This window comes from Prunus dulcis, chromosome 4 (assembly GCF_902201215.1).
Source record: "Prunus dulcis chromosome 4, ALMONDv2, whole genome shotgun sequence".
Classification (NCBI taxonomy): Eukaryota; Viridiplantae; Streptophyta; class Magnoliopsida; order Rosales; family Rosaceae; genus Prunus; species Prunus dulcis.
Genome location: NC_047653.1, coordinates 18,863,604 through 18,875,268, shown reverse-complemented (window position 1 = coordinate 18,875,268; position 11,665 = coordinate 18,863,604). Strand labels below are relative to the sequence as shown.

Below are 11,665 nucleotides of genomic sequence, written 5' to 3'. Positions count from 1 at the left end.
ATATCCAATAGTTTTATCCTCTAAATGCAAAAGTCTAGTAGGAGTAGTTACCTCAAGGATATTCTTAGGAGATTGGTCTATTGGTACTGTTGAGTTAAAGAGGGGTCTCCATCTTGTTGTTCTATATTTTCAGTAGGTGTGAGACTCGGATTAGAAATATCTTTGCATGGATCAGGTTGGTCAGGCAATTGATCGCTATGAATGGGCGATTGATCGCTATGAATGGGCGATTAATCACTTTTTTGCAAAGAGTAATCTTGTGCTCCAGACTCGGGACGATCGATCATTTCTGTACATAGGAGAATTTCTTCGTTTTCCAAGTTGCTCCAATTCTGCTCTTCACTTCGTATCTCCTCATGAAGCGTAGAATTGGATGATGGGTCATGGAAGAACAGCTCAGATTCCAGAAAGGTCAAATCCAAAGTGACATAGGTACGTCAGGTAGGAGGGTGATAACAACGGTAGCCTTTCTAATGAGTGGCATAACCTACAAAAACACAACGAAGCGCACAGGGATCAAGTTTGCTACGTTGATTTTTGTGGAGATGAACGAAAGCCACACATCCAAAGATTCGGGGTGTGAGTACCAAAACAGAGGGCAGAGGTCTGTGTTGCACAAGCACCTATAAGGGAGTTCTAAAGGTCAATACACCAGAAGGCATGCGGTTGATCAGGTGAACCGCGGTGACAATAGCATCATCCCAATGATAGCGAGGAACATGAGCGCCAATCAGAAGTGCTCGGGTGGTTTCAAGAATATGTCAATTCTTTCTTTCAACAATACCATTTTGTTGCGGTGTCTGAGGACAAGTTGTCTCATGGATAATTCCATGTTGTTGGAAGTAAGTTTGAAATTCATGATTGACGAATTCTCCACCATTGTCTAAGCGAAGAATTTGGATTTGAGCATTAAACTGAGTTTTCATCTGTTTGTGGAAGGACTGAAAACGGGAAAACACTTCGTTTTTATTCTTCAGCAAATAAATTCATGTTATCCGTGTACAATCATCTATGAATGTGACAAACCATTGAACACCAGAAGGAGCAGTGATAGGTGAAGGTCCCTAGATATCAGATTGGATTAACGGGTAGGGCACTTGGTGACTCTTGGCCAAAATACAAGTATCACATGTGAAGTTGGAGTCCTTGAAATATGAGAATAAATCTAGTATAAGATGCTTCATATAACTAAAAGACGGATGTCCGAATCGACGGTGCCACACTCAGATTTGCTTTGTTTGCTATCAAAGGGATGCATCACACTATTAGCCATACCGGGACTGAAGTCATCGACATAATATAGCCCCCCTTTCTTAGTACCACGATCAAGAATCTCCTTAGTATGAATATCCTGAAGCAAACAAAAACTCGGGTAAATGAGTACACAACCATTCAATTGTTCAGTAAGCTGACTAACTGACAACAATTTAGTGAATAAAGATGGAACATGTAAAGTATTAGACACTGAGAGAGAGGATGAGAGTGCAACAGTGCCAGCCCCTGTCACAGGATAAGTAACTGCATTGGAATTTGCAATACAAGTTTGTCGAGGTTGTGTAGTATTCAGAAAATCATCAGGATCAAACATCATATGATCAGTTGCACCGAATCAATTATCCAGCTCCTGAAATCAATCTTATCGGAAGTATGGAATCCATAACTAGTACCATTACTAGTCGTATTACGTTGTCCTCGATCTTTAAGAGTGGCCCATCAATTGGGGTAGCCATGCAATTTAAAACAAGTCTCACGAGTGTGTCCCGGATCACCACAATATGCGCAATCTGGTTCATGTGTCGAGGTCGTTAGTCGAGAAGTCATAATTTGTGCAGCGGAAGAGGCATGGGATACAGGTTTAGTAGGAACTCGGATCAGGATATGATCCTGAGTCGGGGCTAGAGTCAGAGTCGAAGTCGGGATCGGGGTATGAATCAGAGACAAATTCAGGGTCGGGGTCATCATCGGAGTGGGGGTCAAGGTCATTGTCAGAGTCGGGGTAGTCGTCGTCGTCATAGTCGGGGTCATCAAAATAGGATCTTGATTCCGGATCGGGTTCGGGGTCATCAAAATAAGATCCAAATTCAGGATCAAATTCGGGGTCAAAATATGCATCTGGAGGAGCTGAGCCATCTGGGCACTCAACTCGACTATGGTTGGTTGAGAAGAAGAGAAGGAGTCGGTGGTGCTACATCCATGAGGGTTGAAAAAATCAACCCCCATAGCGGCAGCGGGGGTTTGAAACTAGAGTCAGCAATTCCAAGATTGCCGCTCTTATACCATGCTAAAATATGAAAACTGTGAGAGAATATTTGTTTGTGGGAATTTTCTGTGTATCCTTCTCCTTGTGGGAGGTCATATTTATAATACAACGAAACCTGAATGGGCAAGTAAATAATAAATTCCTAAATCTATTTACAGTAAGAAATCAGGAATTAAAGTAAATAAATTACAATTATAATAGGAATTCTTGGTGTGTAAGGAAAGTAAGTCAATATCCACAAGTCACGCAAACATTAGACATAACAATCCTTATTAATTAGGATTTGAGACATAGAGTATTTCTGTTTGGGTTTTAATACCTAGGAATTAAATTTTATTTTGGATTTGGTCAAAGAGGAGGCCCAACGAATTCGTTGGGCCTGTCTAAATTAGAAAGGTAAAATACAATTTTACCCTATTTGTTTAAAACCTTGGCCCAAATAAGATCTCATCCTTCCCCTCTCTCCCAACTAGAAAACAAGGCAGCATATTCCCAATTTCTCGGCGACTTGCCATCGTTGTAACGACCTTATCTCATCGTCGTTTCTTCTCAAAAGTTGCTAGCCTCCTCTATCATCTCCCAAAATATCCAACCCAAATAGCCGACGTTCGTGGCCAATTTTGGCTGGAATAGTCCAGCAGTCGTGGCCTGCCGCAAACCCAATTTCACGGCCACTTTCCGTCGCCGTAATGGCCTTGTCTTTCTATCATTCCTTTACAAAAGTTGCTCGCCATCACCTTCCCTATCATCTCCCTAAAATAGCCAACCCAAACAGCTGGAGTTTATGGCCAATTTTGGCTAGAACAGTCCAGCAATCTGGGGACTGTAGCACCATGATATCCAAGCCGTTGTCTAGTGAAGTGTCGCAGCCATCATCGGTGTTGTTTGGCTCATCCAGGTCAATCAATTCTTCTCTCTCATTTCTTTTTCTCCTTCGATTCTCTTAGTTCGGTGCCCAATCAATTTTACCATGGAAGAAACCAAACAAACAAGAACGTGGATTGTAGTTTCCATTTCCGTTTTAGTACTTTCATCATGGTTTTACATTTTGGTTCCTCGCTTATTAATATGTTTATTTTTCCCCATACTCTGTAGTGTAGTTTTTTTTTCTTTTCTATAAAATTAGTTTTTGTTTTTATTGCTCTTTTTGTTTTTGTTTGCAGTTTTTGTTTTGTTTTTTGCATTTTTTTTTTGTTTTTTCTTTACATCATTGATATTTACATTGTTTTTGTTTTAAAATCTCACTTAAATATGAGAACTTTTGTTTTTTTTTTTTTATAGAAATTGCAGCCCACTTCTTCCACATCATTTGGCTCCCCTTCACAACCAGTCGACCCCACACCTCCCTATTCAGCTGACCCCACACCTCCCATTTTAGCTGACCCTACACCTCTAAATTCTCCTTTTTTAACCCCTGAGTCAAATCCTTGCACACAACCCATCATTCCTCCATGATAGTCTCTTCGTCCTAAGCAACCTTCGGCTTGGCATGAATTCTACCACATGTCCAACCAAGTCAACCAATCTGCTTCGATGCCTCATTCTGTATCAGGTACTCGATATCCTCACTCTCATTTTCTTTCTTACTCCCATTTATCTTATACCCATTATGCTTTTCTAGCTAACATTATAGGGCACACAGGACCCCCATCATATTGCCTTAAAATCTTTTGTGATTCAGATTGGGGTGGTTGTTGTGCCACAAAAAGGTCTGTTACAAGATATTGTATTTTCCTTGGAAATTCTCTCATCCCATGGAAATCCAAGAAACAAGCCAATGTTTCAAGATCATCAGCAGAAGCTAAATATCAAGCTATGGCTAATACATGTTTGGAGCTCACTTGGTTGCGATATATATTACAAGATTTAAAAGTTCCACAAATAGCTCATATGCCATTGTTTTGTGATAACGAGGCAGCTTTGTACATTGCAGCGAATCCTATTTTTCATGAGTGCACAAAGCACATTGAAATAGATTGTCGCATAGTTCGAGAAAAATTGCAAACTAGAATGATTTGTCCTTCATATGTACATGCACGCTTCCAGTTAGCAGATGTATTTACAAAGGCTTTGGGAAAGGATCAATTTGTGACACTACTTGACAAGTTGGGAGTTCATAATATTCACTATCCAAATTGAGGGAGAGTATTAAGAAATATTATTATTGTTGTAATAACCCAAAACAAAATATCAAGAAAATAACAAAATATCTAAAAAGTAGGATTAATATCTTCTAGCAAAAAGACAAGTTTGCCCTCACATATTTTAATAGAGAAAAAGTTGACTTTTTGATCGAGAAAGAATTTGGCAATTCCGCTTGCGCCGTTGCATAGAACACGGCGAAACGAGTCCGTAGACACGGAGTAGACTCGAATCGGAGTTGTAACAAAGAAAATACGATCAAAATACCGCAAAGGGCAAAATGGTAATTTGGCCAAAAAGTCAGATTTTTATCCCCCTTCTTCTTCTCTCTCCTCATTTCTCTCTCCTCTCTCTCTCTCTCCTCCCGATTCCCACGAGCAGCCCGACCTTTCCTCCTTCTCGACGTCGCCACGGCCGCCACACTTGGAGCCGATCTCCGTCGTTGGTACCAAACGAACCACCACTCGACCGCCATCATTTCCTGACCCGTCGCCGCCGTTGCCGTGGCCGGAGCTCGTCGGAATCTGCCATTGTTTGCCGATTTTCAGTTCAAACTTCCAGCTCGTTTTTCTCCTTCAATTCTCCACCAAATCGATCTAGTAAGGTATGGTTTCTCAGCTATTTTTCGTGTTCTAGCTGATGGATGTATGAGTTTCGATCGATTTTGGCTCTAGAACGTTCGATTTTCGACTTGAAATTTGGCTGGAACTTTGGCCGCCGTGATCGGCCGTTTTCGGTCACTTTTTGGGGTATGTCCAAGAACAAAAGTGACTCCAAATGGGGTGTTTTACCTAGGATAGGAGTTTGGAGTATTGGTTTCGAGGTTTTCCGGCAACCCAAAATCGCTTTGGACACCCGAATCTGCCCGCGCGTGTGGCGGCGCATGGGCGAGGGTGGTGGAATGACTCTGGACAGTTTTGAGATCCTCGTGTCGTCACGAGCGCGTAGGATTTCGCGGATCTCGATTCGGAGTCCGTTTGAGCCCCTAACGGATTTTTCATATCGCGCGATCCTTGGGTGCAGTGTCGTCCAATCGTTGGATCGTACTAAATCTTGGATATGTCGGTCTACATGATTCCAGGATCGTGTAGGATTCGACGCATTGCGAATCGGAGTCCCGGATACTCCGAAATCGCGAACCCTGGGTCTAGGGTTTGAATTTTAAGCGATAACGCGATTTTGGCTAATCCGACCGTCCGTTTCGGACCAAATTCGCGGAACATGGTTCCTTCTCTATGAGGAACTTTCAGAGAAGCCCAGATTGGCCATTGGAGATCGTGGACCCCACGGGTTCCGGATCGGCCGATCTGTCAGTTTATCGCTTAGTTAAGCGTCGGGTCTTTCAAAACTGATCTAAGAGTCTGAAAGGCTAATGTGGGCATAGGAGTAACTTTAAAGCGAGTGCACGTATTTCTAGGAGCCGGGGGCAGGTTGTTTAATTTAAATTCTTTTTATTCAGCAGTTTATTAATTTATTATCCATGGTTAATCAGGCACCAGGGGTCCGATCGACCCGCAGGAGGGGCCTTTGAAGGGTCCAACTAGCTCGGATCAACTGTGAGTGGACTTTCTTTCATACAGGCTTTTATATAAATAAGCAGAGAGATGATTTATATAAATAAGATTTTATAACTGATTTTATATTAATTTTATATAAATAAGTTTTTATAAAATCAGCTTATCTGAATAAATTTCAGTATCTAATCTTGAATAAGTGTTATTACATGTTTTCCGAGCATGAAATGTAGCGTAAAGCATCCTAATTTTTATATTACTCAGTTGAGCAGTAGATTTGAGATTTGTGATACAGAAATGGCAGCTTACTTCAGATTTATCAGATTACAGAGACTTATCAGGTTTTTCTAAAATAGTTGTTTAGAACCACCATGTACCCACCCTTTCATTTGGTGATTACCCTCAGACGGACCGATGTCTACGCACATCCAGTCTGTTTACAGTTCAGTCAGTGCACTTGACTTTGCCTCACGAGTTTTGGGGACGCTCGGACCGTGAGTGCTAGGATTTGCGGCTCGGCAGACTTGGTGTCCCGAGACCTGCCAGGATTGCGGCTCGGCTGACTCTATGTCCCCGAGACCTGCCAGGATTGCGGATCAGGCTGACTACGGTCCCCTGTATCTTGCCAGAGCGGCTCGAGTCGACTTGGTGTCATCGAGACCTGCCGGCGGATCAGGCTGATCATAGTCCCCTGATTTCACCAGTTTGCGACTCGGGTAGACTGCGTGACGCCCGAGACCTGCCAAGGGAATTGACGGATATGACAGGGGTACAAATAGTTGGTAGTTTCAAAGGATTTTGAACTTTCTTTTATCCACTTATGACTTTCAGTTATTTTATACCAGTTTCTTGATATTCGCGCATTTATATCTTTATATATTTGTTCAGTTATACGAGTATATTCATCAGTATGTTTTTACATGCTTATTTGAATACCTTGTATCGACATATAGACAAATCATCGATTTATATCCTTACTTAGCTTTAAATGGGGGTTATTATGATTGTAAACTGTTTTCAAGAATCTTATGTTTGGTCCACTCACATTTTCAAACTGTTTTTCGCCCCCAGGCCGTAGAAGTGCGCAGGATCCACCACCGGGCCATTCATAGCTTCCGCGCCACCAAAAGAGGTAGAGTTTTGTAGAAAAGCCCTTGAAACCCTATAAAATTTAGAAAATGCTCTGATATCTAGTTTGAGTGGAAAACTGGAGCTGGTGAATACTTGGTTATTCAATTCTGGCAGTTGGTGTAGATTTATTTGATTGTTTGACAGGTGGAAAAATTTGGGTTTGGTCAAAATACAGGAGAGACTTTGCCGAATTTTCGGCAGAAGTCCAAAGAAAGTTTTCCTAGTAACTGTAGCAGGAGGGGTAAAATGGTCATTTGTGCCCGAAGGCTGCCAGATGTCGGACACGCACAAGGCTTGGTTCGAATTCCAAAGTGAAATTGGGATCGGGTCCTGTCAATTGTAATATATGTTAGGGTAAATTTTAGTTTATTACCAACAAGTTTCATGAGATTATGAATTTGCTACATGAAGATTTTTTTATGTCAACTTCATATATAAAAATTTGATTTCCTATCACTTTTCTACCTCCATTAGTCTTTCTGTCAAGTCTTCCATGTAACTTAATTGTGAAATGTGGTTAAAAAATAAATAATAAAAAATAAAAAATGAGCAGATCTGCCCTTTCCTCCCTTCCCTTCCCGTCCTCTCCTCATCGCCACCCATCCTATCTCCCTCTCCCTCCCCATCCTCTCCTCATCGCAACCCACCTTCTCTTATCCTCCCTTCCCATCCCATCCTCCTTCTATCTCCCTATTTTTCTCTCTTCCTTCATCTATTTCTTCAAACTACCCCAACACACCCTGACCCGAATACACTATGGCAGCCCAACCTTCACTCACCCCCTTCCTCACCATTTTCAATAATTGATGGTTGCACAGTGAGTGCACCGATATCATACCAAAATATATTAAGGGAAACGAAAGAGCCTAAAAAATAGTGTGAAACTATGAAGAAAAAAAAGAGCAGAAATGAAACCCATATGATATGACCCAATCAAGATCTTGTCCAGGATAAGAAAGCAAAGATAGGGAGACGAGAAAAGGAAGTCTGGGAAAGCATACAAAGGAGACCCAATTCTGATTTCTGAGCTCACTCCAAACTTTTGGTCGTCGATGTAGGAGAAGTTGGGGGAACTGACGGTTTGGGTTGGTTGTTGTTGGTGGCAATTTAGGGTGGCGGCTGGGATATTAAGGAGGAGAAAGGAGAGAGGAGGGAGGGTTAGGGTGGGGAGGGGTGAAGGATGAAGATGGGGTTGGGGATGGGATTGATGAAGGGTTGGTTTCCAAATTGATGAGCGGTTTCTAGTTTTTGTTTCACCATAGCCGCCGCCGCCACCGTCACCACCATCGCCACCGCCACCTCCACCACCACCCAACGCCATCACCACTACTAGCCCCACCATCACCCCCACCATCACCCCCACCGTCACCACGAGCATCATCACCATCACTGACATTGCCTGCACCACCCTTACCCCCACCTTCACCACCTCTATCACCCCCACTATTAGCCCTACCGTCACCACTACCATAGGTACGGCTACCATCACCACCATCATTGCCACCGCTACCGCCACCGCCACCACCTCCACCACCACCACCACCACCACTAGCTCCATCACCTCACTCCCACCACCACCATCACTATCACCCCCACCTCCTTCACCACCTCACTCCCACTGCCACCACCACTACTACCCCTACCTCCCCCACAAACCACCATCGCCACCGTCATCGCCATCGTCATCACCACCACCTCCATCACTATAAACTCCATTAAGATCAATAATAAAATTCTAACAAACTCAATTAAAATCTATACACGAATTCAGTCAAAATCTATGTGGAGTTTGTAGAATTCAGTCCAACTCAATTAAATTCAATTAAAGTCTATCAACTTTGTAACTCTTTAAAAATCATTTAAAATCTAAATTGAATAATTTTATTTTAACTTTTTTATTTAATAATTTTTATCTTTTCTTATCAAAACAAATTTTTTTTTTATTTTTTATCTTTTATATGTGTCCATCCACATGGCGCAATATGAGTGGATCTTTATAGGCCCACTAATTGCCACGTCGTCGTTTAACAGATGACTTGACAGACATTATAACGGAGGTATGAAAGTTATAAGAATATCAAATTTTAGGTACGAAGTTGACACGAAAAAAACTTTAGGTGGTAAACTCTTAATTTCAGTAAACTTCCACGTAGTAAAGTGAAATTTACCCAATTTATTTATTGTAATATATTTACTTTTCTAATTAAGTTAGTGTAAATCAAATCCCACCGAAGGTGGATCACGGCTTCTAAGCCTTAGATATAAAGCCCGGTTGATTGTAGGACATATGTATACTTTATACTGTTGACATTTGTAATCACAGCAAATCATTCAACCGATTAGCTATTGTCTATTTTTAATATTTATTCTAATATTCTCTAATTTAAACTTGGAGTTGTAAGAAGATTAGGTTTAATAGCATATTCTAAAATATTTTTAGATTACTGTTAAGTCTATATTTTATATATATTTTATGCCTCTTTTGCTTATTTATTTATTAATTTCTTGGATTAAATTGGTTGTTTTTAATTGGTTTTGTGAGATTTGTGAAGGAATTGTGAAATAAGAGACAGTGTGCTAAAAAAGGCAAGAAGATGAAGATCAATTAAAAAGAAGCCAAGTCATTCCTTTTGTTGCAAGGAATGTTGTCAAATTTCCTAGTTCAAGATGGTGCAAGTCTTATCAAGTCAAACAAGGAGAAATAAAGAAGACCTTATTTTAGAAGGAATCCTATTTTTATAACAATTGTAATTATTCCTTAGGTAGGATTTCTAGGAGTTTTATAAATAGGGAGTTTAGGTCATTGTTGAAAGGATCCATTACCCATCATCCATCCTCCATCATCTACCCTAAAATTCCTACACATTCATACTCATAGCCAAAACACTCAAAGGAGAGAGAGAGAGAGTTTTAGAGAGACAAAGAAGACAACCTGGAGCTAGAGTTGCTATCGTGCAGAGGAGCTAGACTTGCTATCGTGCAGAGATCAAATCTTCAATTGGTTACTTCTTTCCTATGATATTATTTATCATGGTTTTTATTAAAGTTGTCATGAACTAATTTCTTCTTGCTTGGGCTACGATGTAGCCTAGCCATGAATACTCAATTACTTTAGTCAATGTTAATTCCAAGTATTTTTCCATGTTGAGTATCTATTACCATGCTTAATGCTTTGAATGTTTGGCCAACATTTAATTGTTTTGGTGCTAAATTGACGATAGGAATATCCAATTTGGGGTTGCTTCTTGTAATAGATGCCATGAGTTACATGATTAGACAGGGATGTTTGTCATGACTTATGTGGTTGTTTTGTAGGGTTTCCAAGGAATTTAATGAGTTCTTATTATCTTAATTCCATTACTAGGGATAGAGTGGGTTGGTAATAAGAATACTTTTGGTATAACCAGGGATGGAGTATCGAATAAAGTAGGGAAAATCAATTGTCAACATGGAGAATAATTAGGATTAACATGCTACGGGAATTGGGTAGAATTGGCTATGGTGAAATCGGAAACTCTAGTGCTCTCATAACTTGAATCTCACTACTTTCTAACGGCCAATATGAAAACCAAGAAGTATTCCTTGGATTCAGAGACAGATTAGTTTCATATTATTTGAAGTTTATGTCTTTTGAATCGACCTGGAAGTTAAGTATTAATTAATTTGAGAAGGACAAGTATTGAAGTTACTGTTTAGGTGGTTGTCAAAAGCAGGCTTTATAACTACTAGCTCTTACTCTGTCTGACATTCTAATGAAATTGGCTCAAGCGGTTTGATGGGTCATAAGAGCTTCAGCTGGGTTTGCATATGGTTTGGCCTCTAGCCCTTGATGATACTCTCTCTATGAAGCAAGCATGGTGCATATGGTTTGGGTTGAGGCGTGACAATTAAATTATAGTAGTAGGTTACTTTCTAACTGTGAATTTTCATTTAAAAATAGAAACACAAAGAACACGCTAATTGAATTTGTTTGGGGTTTGGGGAAATTACAATAAGTAAGTGCCATCACCTACCATGTCCTGACAGGGCAGCTTTGAATTAAATTGCTTCACTATAAGTAATGGCCAAAGTCATGGCCAACTTTCCCAAGCAGCAATCCTTTGTCTCTCATACAATCCTCAAAACCATTGGCTCAAAAAAGAGTCCCATTCTCTCTCTCTCTCTCTCTCTCTCTCTCATTATGGGGCTTTTGAAAGTTTGGGTCACCATTCTCATGACCCCTTGTGCAAATTTCTTGGGGAGGAAATGGAATCTTCTAGACCTTGTGACAGCTGGTATGTTCTTGAGTGTGCATTGCCTGGCTTTGTTTGCACCGTTTTACTTCACTTGGACTGCGTTTTTGGTGGCCTTTTGGCTGGCCTTTCTGACCGGTTTTGGAATCACTCTTTCTTACCATAGAAATCTTGCTCATAGAAGTTTTAGGGTTCCAAAATTGCTTGAGTACTTGTTTGCCTACTGTGGGGTTCTCGCACTTGAGGTATGTCAAATCTCATTTTTGAGAAACATTTTGCAAGTTTTGTTGTTTATGTTCTTTCTTTTTTGGGTCTACTTTTACGATTTTCTGTTTGTTGTTTTGGGTTTGCAGGGAAGTCCAATTGAATGGGTGAGCACACACCGA

At 40.7% G+C, this 11,665-nt stretch overlaps 2 protein-coding genes across 2 annotated transcripts; one reads left to right on the top strand and one right to left on the bottom strand.

Annotated features, from left to right (window-relative positions):
* Positions 1 to 1,855: 1,855 nt before the first annotated feature.
* Positions 1,856 to 8,727, bottom strand: LOC117625564 (clumping factor A-like). Its single transcript, XM_034357105.1, has 3 exons — positions 8,609 to 8,727; positions 8,359 to 8,511; positions 1,856 to 2,147 (listed from the first exon to the last, which is right to left on the bottom strand). Exons 1-3 carry the CDS (start codon positions 8,725 to 8,727, stop codon positions 1,856 to 1,858), a joined length of 564 nt encoding a protein of 187 aa, XP_034212996.1.
* A 2,396-nt stretch (positions 8,728 to 11,123) lies between these two features.
* On the top strand, positions 11,124 to 11,659 carry LOC117624386 (delta-9 acyl-lipid desaturase 2-like; the record flags this gene model as incomplete). The annotated part of the gene is made up of 2 exons (XM_034355589.1): positions 11,124 to 11,524; positions 11,633 to 11,659. Coding segments are annotated over exons 1-2 (324 nt in total), but the record flags the coding sequence as incomplete, so codon positions are not given.
* Positions 11,660 to 11,665: the final 6 nt, after the last annotated feature.